The sequence below is a fragment of the Oryza sativa genome, chromosome 8 (genome assembly GCF_034140825.1).
Source record: "Oryza sativa Japonica Group chromosome 8, ASM3414082v1".
Classification (NCBI taxonomy): domain Eukaryota; kingdom Viridiplantae; phylum Streptophyta; class Magnoliopsida; order Poales; family Poaceae; genus Oryza; species Oryza sativa.
In genome coordinates this window covers 28,259,943-28,277,602 of record NC_089042.1, presented here as the reverse complement: position 1 = coordinate 28,277,602, position 17,660 = coordinate 28,259,943, and the positions used below count along the sequence as shown (strand labels likewise).

Below are 17,660 nucleotides of genomic sequence, written 5' to 3'. Positions count from 1 at the left end.
TTTACTCCCGGTTGGTAACCCCCTATAATCCCGGTTTTCCAACCCGGAGTACAAATCCGGGACTAAATATCGCTATCTTTAGTTCCGGTTCAAATACCCGGGACTAAAAATAGATCTTTAGTCCCTTTTTATTGTTTCTTAGAGTTAATCCCTATATTTTCTCCCGAATCTAGTGCTATGTATATTCCCAAATCCCCAATTCAAAGTAACATCCCAAATCTTAAGTTCCTTATACACACAAATCAAATACATCACAAATTCTAAAAAAAAATACAAGCAAATCAAATACATCATAAAACCTAAAAAAATACACCGAAATCAAATACATCACAAATTCATCTCAGATCCATCACAAGATTATACATCTCAATCAATCACAAATTATCAAAAAAAAAAAGAAAAGGAAGAAGTCGGCTGGCAGACGAGAGGGCACGGCCGCCGCCAGAAGCGCCCCCGCCGGCCGCCGCCGCGCGCGGCACCTCCGGCCGCCTGCCCGCCGCTGCCTGCCATGGCCGCCGCTGCGCGCGGCACCTTCAGCCGCCGCTGGGCGCGGCCCCGCCGGCCGCCTGCCGGCCGCCGCCCGCCATGGCCGCCGCTGGGCACGGCCCTGCCGGCCGTCGCCGCTCGCTGCTGCGACCCCGCCGGCCGCCGGCCGGATGGGAAGGGAGGAGGGGGAGGAGGAGAGGATAAGTTTGAGGAAGGTGAGGAAGAGGATAAGTGTGAGGAAGAGGAAGGGATCTGTATGTGTGAGATGTTGTTGCGATTGTGGAGGAGAGGATAAGGAAGAGGGATTATATACTGCGTATTAAATTTTAGTCTCGGTTGGTATTACTAACATCTTTAGTCCCGGTTAGTAATACCAACCGGGACTATAAAGATGATCTTTAGTCCCGGTTGGTGACACACCAACCGGGATTAAAGATCCTCGGCCCCCTGACATCCTACTGACAGGAAATGAACTGGGACTAAAGATTATTTTTACCAACCGGGACTAAAAATCATAAACTAGCTGTGGGTTTTTAAACCGGGACTAAAGATCATCATTTTTAGTCCCGGTTCTTTTTGGAATAGGGACTATTGTGATTTTGGGTCGACCCAACAAAGATCGTTTCTCTAGTAGTGATAGATTAATCTTTCTTTCTTATCTTCTTAAGTAGCTTCCGTCCAATGGAAAACTTTTTTTTTTCTGGAAACATAGTTGACTTATGCTGATAATACTCTGGTGTATTGCTGCTTTAATTTGTTTATGCGCGTTCATACATTTGCATGTTCTGGGCATATCGATCTTAAGTCGAAGAACGCCGATTAATGACAATTAATAATCGAGGACCAAACAAGCGCGCAGCTGCTACCATTATATTGCAGCTATTAAGCTTCTCCTGTCTTCTTCCCCATATGATTCGTACATCGATCGAATCATCCATGCATTGCTCTGAATGCCAACCCCAATAATCATGCATAGATCTTTTTGCGTTCTTCTTTCTTGTCCTTTTCTTTTCTTTTCTTTGTAATTGATTGTTGGAAGCACAACTTACCATTAATTAATTAAAAATACCAGCAGAATATGTAGCACACTAGAGATTATCACTCACATGCATGTGAACGAGAGTAGTTGGTCTTCAAGAAAAGAAAGAAAAATGAACTAGTATCGCGCGCCTAATTGCACGCACGTATAGTAAGCAGACATGCACTCTAACTTCTCCAGGAATATCATTATACATTACACACATCACACATGGGATGATGGGACATGGCGATGCAATGTGTATGTATATTAGAATTTAGTAGAATCCAGAACAGTATTGTTCTTAATAGTAGTAGGAGAGTATTTGTTAGCGTCCACCTCAGAGACGAAAGTATTATACTCTCCTTATTTGTTATTAGCGTCGGTGGATGACATTATTATAACCATAGTACATTGCATGCATTTGTCAAATTGAATGCTCCCTCTGTGACTGATTGGACTCACTCAACAGTAGTAGTAGCTACCATAATAATGCATACAAATAGGAACAATGATCGGTGTGTGGTGGATTAAAGAAATTGATATCGACGGGGGCCATTGGTCCATAACTAATCTTTGCAGCTCGAATAGTCACCCACTCATCAACACAACACTGCATCATACCCTTGCATAGCAGAGGAGAGAAAAGAAAACTACAAGATGGAGAAGAAGACAGATGCATGAAGATAGAGGCCAAGAAAGAAATTAGGTGCAGGAGAACTATCATCCATGATGAGTTTTCAGATCTACGTGTACCAAGATGCATGTAGTAGGAGGACTAGCGTTGGTCCTTCCAGTTTGTCTTGCTGCCCCATTTTAGTTTGTCCTCCATGTTGCTCAATGCTGAAGGCTTACTAGATGCAGGCATCAGTGGGCTTCCACTACAGTTTAAAGTAAAGGGGAGCTACCTAGCTACATGTTAAAAGGAGCTACATGGATGTCAGTCAGTGGAATAAAGCTAGTAGTTAAAGAAGAGATCACATTAACAACAAGGTTGGCAAAGAGATTAATAACCAGAGAAACAAAAAACAGGCTATAGCTGTCAGTCAGACAGAATTCAATCGCCCATGCATCTTGCATTCTTACTTGTTACTACCACCTCTGCTTTGGTTTGCTTTGCTTTCACTTTGCACCCCATGTGGCATGCAGTGGAATCGACAACCAACCTGTGCTTTTGCTTAGCTTCTTTACCAAACAAGCACAAGTACTAGAACAAGTAGAAATAAATCCTCTACTAGGGAGAGCAGAGAGGTAGATGGGAAAACGGTATTCAGTCAGGTAAACTGAACTGTACGTTCACAGATCATCGAACGCGAACACATGAAAACTGAGGAAGCCAGAGTAGTAATAAATCGGAGACAGCGGTGCCCACGAGCCCCACGGCGTGATGCCAACTAGTAAAACAAGGGTAATAACCCAGCCTGTGTTGTGTGTGTTGGTTTAGATCCTAGCATTGCCATGTGTAGTACTCCAATCCAGTAGGGCTGACTTGAAATACATATTACTGTATCTGTACTATACCTCTGTACGCTGCCATGTGAACTAATTTCCGTTTGCCATGAAAAAACAGTAACTAAACCCCTCAAACTGAATCTCTGATGATGAATGTGAGTTAGCAGTGGAATGGAATTGGGAAAGGGGAGAGCAGACAGACAGAAAGCAAGCAAGCAGCAGGAGCAGACAAAAAGCCCATGAAGAAAGCACTCAAACCAACTGATGTAGCTGCTTGTGACCTCTCTCGCATCACTTTCACTGCCAAAATGCCAAATTACTGGAGTAGTAGCCAATCTTGTTCTTCTTCTCCAATTGCGACCAGCCGGTTTTGAAAGTTTCTCGCTGTTAGTTAGTTAGTTAGTTAGTGCTACCAACCAGCAGTAATGCAGCAGCTTTGATGTAGTTTGAGATGCAGCAGCAGCTAAAGCTAAAGCCCGACACAACCTAACACAAACAGTGCCGGCTTGGCTTGAGCAATCAGCACTAGAGATTCAGCTTCAGCTTGGCTCCTCTTCCTCCTACTACATTTGATGCATTAATTATTGGAGAGTGCGGTCTCCTCTCCTCCCTCCCTGCTCGCGCTCTCAGTCTCCCCCATCCCCAATCACCTTACTAGCTTAGTAGCTTTGTGAATCAATCAAGGCCAGGGTTTGATCAGATCATCCTTCCCTCCCATTTGCCCATGCCTTGGCTTTGATCCGACCAGGCATGGAGGGCGGTGGCACGAGGACGCGCCGTCGCGCCGCCACCGCGAGCCCTGGACGCAACAAGGTCTGGGTCGAGCCACCGGGCAAGACTCATCACCTGCGCTCGCCGCCCCCGCCCCCTTCCCCGTCCTCCTCAAAGAGGGTGGCCGTCGTCTACTACCTCTGCCGCAATCGCCATCTCGAACACCCCCACTTCATCGAGGTGCCACTCGCCTCACCGGACGGCCTCTACCTGCGAGGTCTGTATCCTTCTCTTTTTCTTGTTCAAGCTTCAGTTTTTTTCTTTTTCCCCTTTTCGATCCCTACCAATGATGCGGGAGGCGTTGATGCAGATGTGATTAACCGCCTCAACGTGCTGCGAGGGAAGGGCATGGCGGCAATGTACTCATGGTCGTGCAAGAGGTATATCTATCTAAATTCTTTTGGGGGACTAAACATCTCCCCCTTTCCTCTTGGTTTGGTCTGATCCGTGTAGCTTCAGCAGGAGCTACAAGAATGGCTTCGTGTGGCACGACCTATCCGAGGACGATCTCGTCCTGCCCGCGCAAGGGAACGAGTACATCCTCAAGGGCTCCGAGCTCCTCGACCGATCACCGCCAGGTTTGTGTTCGACGAATTGCCTCAATCACAGTCACAGGCTACTGAATTCAACTGCTCATCAGATCTTGCTCCAATTTTGCCATGTCTCAGATCGACAGCAGAATGGCGTTGGCGAGCCCAAGGTTGAGACCCTCAAGCACCCTCCAGAAGAGTCCCCTCATTCGCGAGGATCGCAAGAAGGGTGCTCCTCCTCATCATCTCCATCTGCTGTTACAAAAGAGGCCTCCCCACCACCCCCTACACCACAGCCACAGCAGCAGGCACAATCGGCCACGTTGCTGCCTTCATCGTCAGCTTCTACTAACCGTGAGGATGACCAATGCCGGACTCCGCGCTCTGGCTCATCTGGAAACATGTCCCCTGAACCGGCAGGAAGAGTTGCTCCTCCATTATCAGAGGCAAGCTCTCCAGGACCTTTAGAGTACAGAGTTTGCAAGCCCATCGGAGCCCAGGACGCATCCACACAGACCGACGACAGTGAGAGGGATGCTCCTGAGAGGAATTCTCGTATGGCAGGAGTATGTACAGAGAATAGTACATCAGATTCTGAGATTCAGGAATGTCATCCAAGGAGCACACAACCATCTCCAAAGGGTCCTGGAGTTGTTCGAGAATCACCACCGGTGTGCTCCTCTGACGCTTCTCCAGGTGGTAGAGTTGAGACCTTGGAGTCCCTGATAAGGGCCGAAGCCAGTAGGAGGAGTAGCTTTAGGGCGCTAGAGGAGGAACATCTCTTTGCCCCAATGGGTGTAAAGTTCAAGCCTGCCAATTTGCTCATGCAGCTGATCACTTGTGGCTCTATTTCTGTTAAGGATCACCGGAGCTTTGGGCTCATCCCAACATACAGGCCTCGGTTTACACAAGTTGAGTTTCCTTCTCCAATGTTCTCTACTCCTTTGGCATTGCGACACCTCGACAACATTCCTTGTAATGCTAGAACAATTGGAATGAGAATTCCAGAATCAGAATATTTCAGTGGAAGCTTGGTCGAGACAAAGAAGCAGGATGAGTCAGGGAAAGGAGGAACACCAACACTTAAACGCTCATCATCTTGCAGTGAGGACAGGTATGTCATCGTCTAGCTTATTCTGATATTGGACTATGGTGTTGGCAATATGCAATTCAATTCACGGTTACATGTCAAGTACTGTAGTTTATGATGTCGTATCTTACTGATACAGTGGCCTTTCTCATTGAACGCCTGAGCTAACATTGGTAAGTTGCACTAAATGTTGAACATTTCAATGTGTTGTACAGCATAAGTTAATTTCTCAATGTCCATCTTGTACTGTCTATGGTGTCCTGTACTGAAGGCAGGAAAGAAGAAAATAGAACCCAAGAATAAGATAGTTCAACAGATGACAATTATTTCATTGTACGGTTACCTTTTAGGCGTTCACATTTGGCGTTCTAACTACATCCAACTCATTAAGTCTCCTTGCTAGAATGAGCATACACCTTTTAAAGTGTTATGTTACCTTGCTCGAAAGGATGGTTAGTTATATTAGCCATTGACCCAGCATCTCTTTTGAACATGTCAGAGTCTGTAGAGTATCGGATTCCAACAGGGACATGGAAAGTATGGCTGAATCAGGCAGCTTCAGATGTCTGCCACAGACAATCAAAATGATATCATGTAAGCAATCTAGAAGTGGAACAATATTGTCTCCCAACTCGGATGTGAGGAACAGCTGTAGTCGACAAGAGTGTAGTACTAGATCCTCACCACTTGGTTCATCAAAAAGTGCAAGCAATAGGATGACTGATTTATCACTTGGTAAACTATCTTCTTCAAGGGTGGAATCATTCCATGAGGAAAAGGAGAAGGTGATCAAGATAGAAGAAAGTTGAGTTGTTTCACGTTCTTTTCTCCATTTGTTGGCCCAGTAGTTTTTGTTTTTCCTAAAGACTGACAAAAAAAAATCACTGCAGGCTTGCTTCTGGAGCTCGGGTTATAATCCAATCTTCACCCTTGTGTGAAGAGAGTGATGACAGCACTGAATCACTGTAAGGGGCTGTGATTTTGTTTTCCTTTTGTTTTTCTGTGAGCTGGCTCATTGTAATTTGGTGTGTGTCTCAATAGTTCTGGGAGTAGCTTCAAAGTGCAATTTTATTCATTTTATGACATGTGTGATATTCAGCAATCAATTTATTACACCTTCACGAAGAATTTATTGCCTCAAATTTTCAGCACTGTCCCGTTCTGTGTCAATTTAGCTTTATTTCTTTGATGACTTAAGGAGCAAACCTGACAGTGATAGATTTTTTTCTTTTCAATCTCAATCAATCAAGAATAAACTTGTGACAGTAACATACCTGTATGGTTACACACTTCTTTTGCTACACTATCTGTAACTCAGCACCATTACACGGTAAAAGCATCACCCATTGGCTTATGTTTTTTCCTTAGCCTCAGCCAGCTTGGCAAAATCTTGACACAGTGGCCCAGATCTGAGGTTTACATTAGCTGCAGACTGTCAGCCGGATCTGACAGTGCTTTTGTTCTTGTTAAACCTTGCCTGTTGTCCAGTTGAACTACCTGGCAGATTACATGTAACACAAGCTGTTGGGGTGAAGCTAGTTAGGAATGTTGCTTCATTCCAGCATATTGGATAGCAAGCATTTTGATGATTTCTTGGTAGCTTGTTATCCTCTTTGTTGAGGTATGAATGTAAGTAAATACTCCATGCATATGGTTTTGCCAGTTGGCCAGGAAGAAGCAGATGAAGTAATCATTCAGGTTGTTTTGTGTATGATACTATGCTCAGGGTATTTATGTAGTATGATTAGTTGGAGATAGTCCAGCACCGGATGTTCAGTGCCATTGTATGGAAATGGAATGAAGCTGAAACTGGACTTTTGTTTGATTATAAAGCTATAGATCAGGTATTGAGCTAGCTAGCCCTTGTTTGGTTGTCTTTGGAGCATGTTGAATGTCTGTGTGCATTTGTACTGATGCAGTTACAGGTGGGGATCCTGAGCCATCCATCCATCCATTGCTTGGTGTGTGCTGCATCCTAGCCACATTGTTTGCAACTCCTGCCTGCTTGCCTGCATCTGCATATGCATCAATCAGAGAGATTCAGAGAGGGGAGGGGTCCAAGTTCAGGTTATCTATCTGTAAGGCTGTTGCGTGCATGTTACTGCATGATAGTAAAGTGCTGGCATTTGCTACTACTCCTACTGTAGTTTGGAGGGAAGAGATGGTCAGAGTGTCTCGCTTCCAGGTGGGTCCATGGAAATCCAGGACGGCCAATGATTGTTATTGGGCGGCTGGAGGAGGATGACATGGCACACTTATTACTGCAGTGTACAGGCTAAAAACCATGGGAGATCGATGGTTTCTGTTGCTGCTGCTGCTCAAATAATAATGCTCAGTGTTGTAGAGATCTTTAGTGACTCAATGTTGTGAGGCTGGCTACACAGACGCGTTGGCCCATTATATTTGGGCCCAGGCTGTAATTCCCTGGGAATTGGGCCCAATTCCAGCGTAGTGCATGCATCTTGGCGGCCACTTTCTTTTTCAATTGAGCGGCCCAATTGGAGGCATGGCTCAAGCCGGCCTTTTCTTTGTTTTTTGGCGAGTGAGTACAAGCAGACTGGATTGATCATTGATATAGTAAAGAAAGTGTATATACTGATGTACTCCCTCCGTTTCGAAATGTTTGACACCGTTGACTTTTGAGCACATGTTTGACCGTTCGTCTTATTAAAAAAATTAAGTAATTATTAATTCTTTTCCTATCATTTGATTCATTGTTAAATATATTTTCATGTAGGCATATAATTTTACATATTTCACAAAAGTTTTTGAATAAGACGAACGGTTAAACATGTGCTAAAAAGTTAACGGTGTCAAACATTTTGAAACGGAGGGAGTATGTAACAGGACAGGATACAACACAAGGCAAACAAAATAGGTACAATGAAGCACACATGTAGGTACATTAATTATACAAAATGTAGCACAAGCATCATTGAGCAATTAATCTCTCGCGACGTTACAAATTAAGAAAGCACAAGCATGATCCAAACAAAACAAATCCTAGCAAAACAAGCAAGCTACTAGCTAGTTTAATGTCGATCGATATCATAGGCAAAGGCAAATCATCAACATCATTTGGTTCTCAACAAGCTAAGTCTGTAGTACTAGCAGCTAATCGATCGATCAAATGGCTCGAAGCATGCACGCATGTAATTAATAAAGAGACCGATCGATCGGTCAGACGGCGTTGTCGGAGGAGGAGGAGGTAGGCAGCAGGAGGGGCTGGGTGACGGAGGAGGACTGCTTGCCGGCGGCGATGATCCGGCAAGGGGCGGCGTCGCGGTCGGTGGCAATGGCGGCGGCGTCCTTGGCGAGGCGAGCACGCTCGTGGCTCTTGCCCCAGAGGACGAGGTAGAGGCCGGCGATGATGAAGACGGCGCCGATGATGCCGCCGAGGTAGAAGCTCTCGCCGAGGGTGAGGGAGGCCATGATGGCCACCACCAGGGTCTGGACGGGCTGATACACCGCCACGAACACCGGGCCCCCCCTGTCGATGCACCATATCTGCACCGCGAACGCCACCCCCGACGCGATGAATCCCTGCATCCATCATCACCACCTACCCCCATCAGCTCTCACATCTCATCTTCAGTTTCATTATGCAAACCATGCACTTCATTGATTAATTAAGCAGTTAACAATTTAGTTTGGCTTAAGAAGATTCATGCATTGGCTAGCTTCAACTCCAACTCCTCTTTTGAAGCTGAAGCTCGACCAAATAGATTCAGCTCCGTTAAAAAAGAAAGCGGAGTTGACTAAAATACTACCACAAAATTAACTAGAGTGGTAAAGTAATGTTTAGGCTGCTCTAAAACTTTACTCCAAGCTTAACTTTTGAGTTAAATTTATGATTTTATATTAAGCCCTACTAAACATGTCCTCATTGGAAAAGTAAGTACTGTATATATTCCAGCCAAGTGTACTGTATATATGCATGCTAGGAGTACATGGTCGGATGCATTATGGGCCGGCGATGTGTGTCGACAAACAAACGTCCAAAGGTAACTTTAAGGGCATGATTGATAACTATATAGTACAACCCAGCATGTTATCCTACGGAAAAAAAGTGATCATTTGTACAGCTAGCTTCTGTGTTGCACCATGCTTGCTATAATACTCTGCTGCTGCCGCAGAAATCGATCAACTTGCATTACTTTACTGACAGATATATACCAGTACTAAGTGCTAATTAACTAAAGCAGGACAAATTAAATACAATATGGACATTTGCAAGCATGTATTTATATTCCTAATGTCACAAAATAGTTACTACTATTGAAAAGTGTACATATGGATTTCCGGCCCTTTTTCAATCCAGTACAGTATACAGAATGATTGTCAATAAATTAAAGTGACCATGAGCTGGTGCAGATATAATTAACACAAAGTAGGCTGTAGATTAGCTTAATAAATTAATCGTTGCACGTATGTATAGTCCTGTCCACTACTAGCTAGCTTAATTAGGTTGGCATAAGATGAGCTGATCAGTAAATAATTAATTAATTAATTTGCATGTTGATATTTGGAGGTAGGAATAATCGAAAGACCAGCAGTAATGCATGCATATGGATCGTATACGTAGGTGAATAGATGGAGATCGTATACGTAGGGAGAATGGAGATAGATACGTACGGCGTAAAGGATGGTGAAGAGCTCGGAGCCGGAGTGGAAGGCCCAGGCGTCGGCGTCCCTCTCCATGAAGGCGGCGATGATGAGGAACTGGATGACGCCGAAGAAGCAGGTGTATGACGTCACCGACAGCCTCGCCGGGTACTTCTTCAGCACCGGCGCCTGCAGCACCAGCCATCCCGACCACGACAGGCAGTGCCCGATCAAGTACACGCAGCCCAGCGTCCAGTTCTTCCCCTCTCCGGCGATCGCCGCCCTCAACGGCACCTCCGCCACCGCCTGCAGCTGCAGCTTGGGACCGAAGATGGTAGGGCCCTTGTAGAGCGTGATGACGGAGGCGCCGGCGACGCAGGCCAGCGTGCCGAGCACCTTGGCGACGCCGTCGCGGCGGTCGAGGCGGACGCGCTCGATGCGGAGCGCGGCGGCCATGGCGAAGGTGATGGCCGGGACGGAGTTCTGGATGGCGGAGGCGAAGGTCGGGGAGGTGTTGTCGAGTCCGAGGAGGTAGAAGCCCTGGTTGGCGGTGATGCCGCACAGCGCCAGCAGGAAGAACTGCACCACGAAGCTCAGCGTCAGCTGCGGCCGATCCTTCCTGCATCCATCATCCACGTTCGTCTACATTAATTAATTGTTAGCTACCTACACTACAGATCGATCGATCGATCGAGATTACAACTGACTGAAACTCTAGGAGGACGGAGGTTCAATTCAGAAATTAAACAGCAGACAGTATATACTTCTCGAGGAAATAGGCGAAGGGGACGAGGAGGATGAGGGCGATGATGTTGCGGTAGACGGGGAAGACGAGCTTGCTGATGCCCATGTTGAGGGCAAACCGAGACACCACATGGAACCCCGCGTAGCCGAACTGCAGCGCCAGCATCGCCCCATGGAGCTGCACCCGCTCCGGCAACCCGCACACCTTCCGTGCATCCGCCTCCGCCGCCATTCTGATTCTAGCTATTCCCCGCCGGCTGGCCGGAAGCCCGGAAGGAGAAGCTCTCGATCGATCCCTCGCTAGCTAATTAGATAGCTAGGAATCGAGCTGGGGAGCTTAATTAGCTAGCTAGCATGCAGCTTGGGAGATGAGGAACGTCAGCGTCACATATATAGAGCAGCTAGCGCGCAGAGAAAAGAGTACGTCTTCAGACTTCACTGAGGCGCCATCTCTCATGAGAGACGTACTCTCCGAATATCCGTTTATACACCTTCAAACCGATGTTCACATATTTACGACTTTTTTTTTAAAAGAACAAAGAGATTATATGTAATTGTATCACCACACCATATATATATATATCACTTTACAAACATACAAACCAAATATTACTCTATGTAAAAAAAAAGAACATGACAAATTTGGTTGCAAATAGTGTGTGTAATGTTTAAAGCCAGATTATTTTCTTTTCTCTCTTTTGGTTTTTAAATTTGGATTTCACTTTCTGTGAATTGCTGTATGCTTGCTCTACAGGGGAAAAACGGCGAAATATATATGGTGGTGAATGAAAGCCTACAGTTCCGTAACAAGCATTTCTCAAAATTTCACCAATTGAAACTGTTAAATACAAGTCGAAACTTCCTGGCAAACTGGACTGGAACTTCCTACCAACTCTCTCAGCTGGACCGAGAGGGCTGGTTGGATGTTCCGGGTCCTAGGAACTTCCAGCCAGACTGTTTCGCCTGGACCCGGCGGTGGACTGCACCTAGGTTTTTGATTTTGGGGAAAAAAATTTTTTGGATTATTATTTTTGCGTGCAGACGATATAAGCACCCGCATGGAAAAATAGTGATTTTCGCTGACACTTTCGGGCAGACAGGTGACTCAACCACACATATAAAAATATGTTTTGACCGTTTGAGAAAATGCTCTTTTAGTAGTGTGTGAACTACCCCTTTCGAGTAATTCACGGCAAGTTGAGGAGAATAAAACAATCCTATAGCAAGGATAACCCATTATAACCATTATTTTCTGCATATATCATCTTTTAGTTGCTACATATATTTGTTACTAAAAGTCCCATTGATTATCCTAATAAACTAAACTAACAAACCCAACTAAAGGGACAATTTGAACCATGCCACACAAATTTTGCAAAATTTGTGATATGCCACCCCGACCCACATGTCATTGACTCATGTGGGTCCTACATGTCATTGAGATACGGGTGGCATATCTCAAATTTTGTAAATATAGGGTGGCATGGTTCCAACAAACCCACTATAAACTAAAACCAAAGTCAAATTTTGATCTTTCAAAGTTTATTTTAAGATATTTGCAACATAGTTTTTTTTTCAGCATTGGTTATTAGGTCATTAAAAACTCATATATAAAAGTTCTACCATAATTCGTAGTTTTGTCGCATGCTTTTCGTGTCTTCTGTGTGAGGTTTTTGTCGGTTTCCCTTTAGCAAACTATGTAGTTGTATGGTTTTCCTTATAAACAAGGTCAACTCTCTTCTTCTAATATATCCGGTAGAACTCCTACCGTCTGCTGTTTCAAAATTTTTTTTTGTTCCCAAATAAACCAAAATGACTTATTGGTGACCAATGAGGTTGTAACATGTAGACTCTTTGACCAAACATTGTTTTTTTCTTAAAAAAAAGTAGAGTTGGTTGGGGATGGTTGAAATGTGATTACTATAGACCTATTTCTTTTTTTTTCTTGCAGCTGAGCAGGTGAGGATTGACAAAACCACTATTCTCTTTTAAAGTAGTATAGATATGACACAATTCACTTTATATACCAACACTCTCTCTCACGTGATACCCCCTCAAGCCTCTTGTGTGGAATAGAAGTGGTTTATATACCAACACTCCCTTGTGTGGGATAGGAAGCCTGTAACTTTGATACCATATTGAGTGGCATGCACCAATCAGTCCAACCTAGAAGCTTAACCTGATGCTGATGAGAAAAAAAGAAGAACAATTCGCTTTATATACCAACACAATCTCTCCTGCCGCTAGCCTCTCCAAATTAATCAAAGCGTCCAAATGGAATAGTACGCCTAATAATGAACATTATACTACTGCGCATGATGCTTTGGAAAAAAATGTACTAGTGCTGGTACTGCTGTGCATGAAGTGAAATGTTGATGTGTGCACGCGCGCGTACTACACTAGGGAGTAAATCGATCGATCGATCATCGATCGCTAGTGTCGAGTCACTTTATTTTTGATGTTGCAATCGATTCGATGAGAATAGTGAAGAAACAGCAGGATCGAACTATAGCTAGTGCCTGGACTGGCCTCTTTATTTCATCGCATCTCTTTCTCTCGTTTGGCGCCACTCCGTTCGTCTCCACTAACCTGACCTGCATCCGACCGCCGGTGACATACCATACTGCTCAAGATTGACACATAGACAGTGATCGATATTAATTATTACAGTATATGATCCTCAAATGATCGATCGATCGATGCATTAGATCTTCTCAAGAATTAATCAATGAACCAGTTAATCTGCATGGATCGATCGACCGAATGAAGAAAGCTATAGCTATATGCCTTGCATATATTGGTACATTTACCCCAGCGCAGTGCTGCAGTGCATGTATAGTTGTTGGGCCTCGGAATGTCTTCCAACACGTCCTTTATTTGATTCTCTGATCAAGACTACCTGATGGGAGATTTGTCATCAGATAAAATCGCCATTTCTATGTTCATTCACATTCAGGCACCGCATGTGCATGATTTTATTCGCTACTTTTGATTTTGTAGTCTTGATCGGAACAGATCAATGCTATAGCTGCGATGATATGATGTTGCAGTCCTATTGCAATTGAAGAAAAAGGGATGCCAGCCACTGTTCGCTCTTAGAACTCGTTATCAATTGGCTATCGCAGGTCTGAAATTGAATAGCTGTAGCGATGCCAAGTTCATGCAGTTCGACAGAGATGAGGCCGTCATAGAAGAGTGAGGGTAATCTCTGCAATACTGCTCACTGACATGTAGGCCTCACATACCCTCGGGCTCACATGTCAGTGTGCAGTACTGTATGTGCAGAACCGTGGAGGATCTAAATTAGTCATAGAAGCAAGTTAAGGGTCTTTTTCTTAAAGGGGTGAGATATAGCTATCCATATTTTTAAGATGAGGATTTATTCAAGTTTTTTATTTGGTTGGTATAGGATGAGAATGGATGGGATGAAAGTAATTAACTAATTATAATATCTTAATTGACTCAATAATAGTGAGTCATACAAATTAACAATTTTTAACACTAATCTTGCCATACTAAGTACACATTAATAGCAAAATATGTTAGTATTACTAATAGCACTCCAGTGAACTCACTAACCTTGTACTTGGCATCCTAGACAAGGTGGATATGGCTTCATCAGGCAAAAGGAGACTAATCCCTCCATTCAGAATAACGAGATCAGAATATTTTCTTTTCTAGGCCGCCTCATCAATGATCAATCCTACCCTCCAACCAAACATCATCCAAACTTGAATGGTCATATCCAATACAGGCATATCCTTACCACCAAAAACACCCTAAGTTAACGCTACATGCACTACTAGAAAAAACATTTTTTTCAACGTGGGGGTCTCATTTTCGCAGGCGGACATGACCCTTAGAGCCAAATGACCGCCTACGAAAATATAAATCGGGGTGAAATTTAATGTCCGCCTGCGAAAATAAAATAGATTTTCGCAGGCGGAGCACTTAAGGGACGACTGCGAAAATTATTTTCGCAGGCGCCGCTTAAGTGGTCCGCCTGCGAAAATAGACTTAATATAAATACACGCGGGCGGCAATTTTTTCTAAGTCCTCAGTCCTCCCCTCCACACCTCTCCTCCTCACCTCTCCTCACCACCGGCCCCTCCCCTCCCCTCTCCTCCTCTCCCCTCCCCTCACTTCTACTCTCCCCGGCGGCGGCTCCCGGCGGTGGTGGCGGGCGGTGGCGGCGAAGGGCGGCAGCGGCGAGCAGGCGAGGCGGTGCTGCCGAGGAGGCCGGCGGCGGCGCCGACGGCGTGGAGCGGCGACGGCGCGGGCTAGGTGGCGGCGGCGGCGGCTCCCCTCCCCCCTCCCTCCTAGATCTGGCCGGAGGAGGGAGGGGGGAGGCCGGCGGCGGCGACGACAGCGTGGGCCGGGCGGCGGCGGCGCCGACCGGGCGGCGGCGGCGGCTCCCCTGCCCCGCTCCCTCCCAGATCTGACCGGAGGAGGGAGGGAGGAGGCTGCCAGCAGCGCCGACGGCGTGGAGCGGCGACGGCGCGGGCTAGGCGGCGGCGGCGGCTCCACTCCCCCCTCCCTCCTAGATCTGGCCGAAGGAGGGAGGGGGGAGGCCGGCGGTGGTGCCGACGGCGTGGAGAGATGGCGGCGGCTCCCGGTGCGGGCCGGCATTTTTTTTTGTTCGTTTCTTCTATTTTCGCAGGTGGGCCGTTGCCCCGATTGCGAAGATGGATGAATTTCGCTGTCATTGTGGTGCAGGCGGATCTCTCTCCCGCCTGCGAAAATTAGTTTTGTCCGCCTGCAAAAATGCTTTTTCTAGTAGTGATGCATGCATGCGGACATTTTCTGGATAAGTACATTATTGCTGGTATATAGAGAGTATATACTACTAGTAGTTACATAGTAATATAGTAGTAATTCATTGCTGTATTGCACCCAGTAGTCAACACTTAATTTGATGCACTGAAAAAAGAGAGGAGAGAAATCGATCATGTAGCTAGGGAACAAAGAAAAAGAAAGGCTACTCCAGTGATGTAAGAATGCCTCCTCCACCGAGCAGATCAGCTCCAGAAAAGCAGGGGAAAAGAGAAACACAAAAGAAAAGAGTGCAAAAGCAAGCAAGGAGAGAAAAAGTTGCTGCCAAGACAGAGGAAATGCGAAGATGTACATTTCCATTCCATGGTGTCTTTTCAGAAACTTTGAGGCGAGTGAATGAATGAATTATATAAGTATATATGGGGTCTATGCAAGCATGCATGTCCTGGATATGTGTTTGTTTAGTTTATGGAGCTCCCACTACCACTATGGTCGGTCGATCAAATGGATGCACAACATCAGTGTGTAAGAAGACTGAAATTGCTGCTTTATTAAATTATGGTTGGGTATATTCGATCGGTCCGGGCTGTCCAGGTGCCCGGATCAGGCTTTTTCCTGCTTTGCTGGGACATGCTGCTCGCCTCTGCTGCGACACACCATCATCATTTTCATTTCATGCCGTACCAACCTCTCACTCGATCTCCGCCTCTTTCCTTTTAATTAATTAAACTCCATTGATTACCTTAATTCATTGCTACTAGGAGTACTAATTACATGCATCAATCCCTGATGCACTTAATTCCAGGTGAACCTACTCTAGCTAGCATCTCCATGACTCCATCTCGATCGATGCTCTCATGTGTATATTCAGACTCAGGTGGTGTTTGGGAATTCCCAAACACCACCTGAGTCACACCTGCAATAATCTCTCAACTGACAACTGAGCCAAAGGAAGGAGCTGGAGCGAGCCACATTGGATATGCATGTCGATCAGCAGCAGCAGCAGCTATAATTACATTACGGGAACAGCTGCTACTACACACAAACCTTAGAGCAAACGATAATAATATAGCCCACTTCCTAATATTAGCACATCCTAAAATCAACACATATAATAGATTAGCTATAAGGTTAGCTGTAATTTTCTTCTCCTATCTCTATCTCTCACTTATACATTTAATGTATTTGTCTTGAAGTTTGTATTAAGCTAGCTCTTGCATGAAAGCTAACACTCTTTTTTTTTTGTTTACCTCTCCTCCACATAAGCTTATAGTAGGGTTATAGCTCACTATTATACTTGCTCTTAATAGGTGACGGCTCATAAGCGTTAGTTCATTTAAAACCTTAATAGTTGCGGCCACTGCTGACCACCACCGCCGAAGCCCATACGGTCGTCGTCGTGGTGGCGTCGCCCCTTCTCCTCTCCGTCTCGCCCCCTTCCCACCGGCGCTCAGGGCAGCTAGATCCGCCGCCGCCACCCCTCCCACCGGCGCTCGGGATCGGCACCGCCCCATGGATTATTTTTTTTTATTTGTCCATCTTGTTATTGTAATTGCGCATCTTGTTCTTTCAAAATTTGTGATTCAATTTTTTTTATTTGTGCCGATGTGGGATTGATGGATGGCGTTATGTGGATGTGGAGCTGCTCGATGTATCAGCCAGCCTTTTTTTTTGTGTGTGCGTGTTTCTGAAACCTCAAAGGTGCTGGCTGAGTATGGGTTAGGAAATAAGTACCTAAGGGGTTTTTCTAACAGACACCCATTGCTATTTTTTAATTAGTGAGTGTTTAATTTAATTTATGGTTTCTGATCGAGTTCCCCTTGTTTTTTCTTCCTTTCAACTTTTCAAGGCGAGATCCATGATTCACAGCTATATACTTATGTATAGTAGTATCTGAAGCTGCTAGTACTTGTACTGAATTTTGCGGGCCTGAACTTGTCTGTACGTCTGAATATATATATTCTGAAACATAACAGTATACTAGTAATTATGAGTAAGCTACTAATGAGATCGATGGTCCCCGGCCGGGTTCATGACGATCTGTAGCTAGTTTATTAACCTAATGGTGGATCTGACGCGATCGATCATTCATGGACAGCATAATTAACACTAGTGTCACAACATGCGATCGACTCTCACCACATGCATGGACAAGTGTCGATACATTGGACCAGTGGTCCAGAGCATGCAT

General features: G+C 45.2%; 2 protein-coding genes across 5 annotated transcripts; one reads left to right on the top strand and one right to left on the bottom strand.

Annotated features, from left to right (window-relative positions):
* Positions 1–3,527: 3,527 nt before the first annotated feature.
* On the top strand, positions 3,528–6,489 carry LOC4346328 (protein SOSEKI 3). 4 transcript variants are annotated; one of them, XM_066303309.1, is made up of 6 exons: positions 3,528–3,944; positions 4,038–4,107; positions 4,190–4,305; positions 4,396–5,371; positions 5,847–6,151; positions 6,238–6,489. In XM_066303309.1, exons 1-6 carry the CDS (start codon positions 3,707–3,709, stop codon positions 6,261–6,263), a joined length of 1,731 nt encoding a protein of 576 aa, XP_066159406.1. In that variant the 5' UTR covers positions 3,528–3,706; the 3' UTR covers positions 6,264–6,489. The 4 variants fall into 4 exon arrangements, with proteins under 4 accessions (XP_066159406.1, XP_015649512.1, XP_025875844.1 ...); XM_015794026.2 differs by having other exon boundaries at positions 4,187–4,305; XM_026020059.2 differs by lacking the exon at positions 6,238–6,489 and adding an exon at positions 5,487–5,520 and having other exon boundaries at positions 4,187–4,305; positions 5,847–6,031.
* Positions 6,490–8,222: 1,733 nt separating this feature from the next.
* Positions 8,223–11,135, bottom strand: LOC4346327 (protein WALLS ARE THIN 1). The gene is made up of 3 exons (XM_015794030.3): positions 10,717–11,135; positions 9,983–10,571; positions 8,223–8,890 (listed from the first exon to the last, which is right to left on the bottom strand). Exons 1-3 carry the CDS (start codon positions 10,926–10,928, stop codon positions 8,528–8,530), a joined length of 1,164 nt encoding a protein of 387 aa, XP_015649516.1. The 5' UTR covers positions 10,929–11,135; the 3' UTR covers positions 8,223–8,527.
* Positions 11,136–17,660: the final 6,525 nt, after the last annotated feature.

What these genes read in the sequence shown, in the direction of transcription:
- LOC4346328 (XM_015794026.2), top strand. Translation starts at nt 3,707, where the DNA reads ATGGAGGGCGGTGGCACGAGGACGCGCCGTCGCGCCGCCACCGCGAGC. An exon ending in GGACGGCCTCTACCTGCGAG is followed by an intron (nt 3,945 to 4,037) that starts GTCTGTATCCTT and finishes GCGTTGATGCAG; the next exon opens with ATGTGATTAACCGCCTCAAC. An exon ending in TCATCTTGCAGTGAGGACAG is followed by an intron (nt 5,372 to 5,846) that starts GTATGTCATCGT and finishes TGAACATGTCAG; the next exon opens with AGTCTGTAGAGTATCGGATT.
- LOC4346327 (XM_015794030.3), bottom strand. Translation starts at nt 10,928, where the DNA reads ATGGCGGCGGAGGCGGATGCACGGAAGGTGTGCGGGTTGCCGGAGCGG. An exon ending in TTCGCCTATTTCCTCGAGAA is followed by an intron (nt 10,572 to 10,716) that starts GTATATACTGTC and finishes TGATGGATGCAG; the next exon opens with GAAGGATCGGCCGCAGCTGA. An exon ending in TCTTCACCATCCTTTACGCC is followed by an intron (nt 8,891 to 9,982) that starts GTACGTATCTAT and finishes TGATGGATGCAG; the next exon opens with GGATTCATCGCGTCGGGGGT.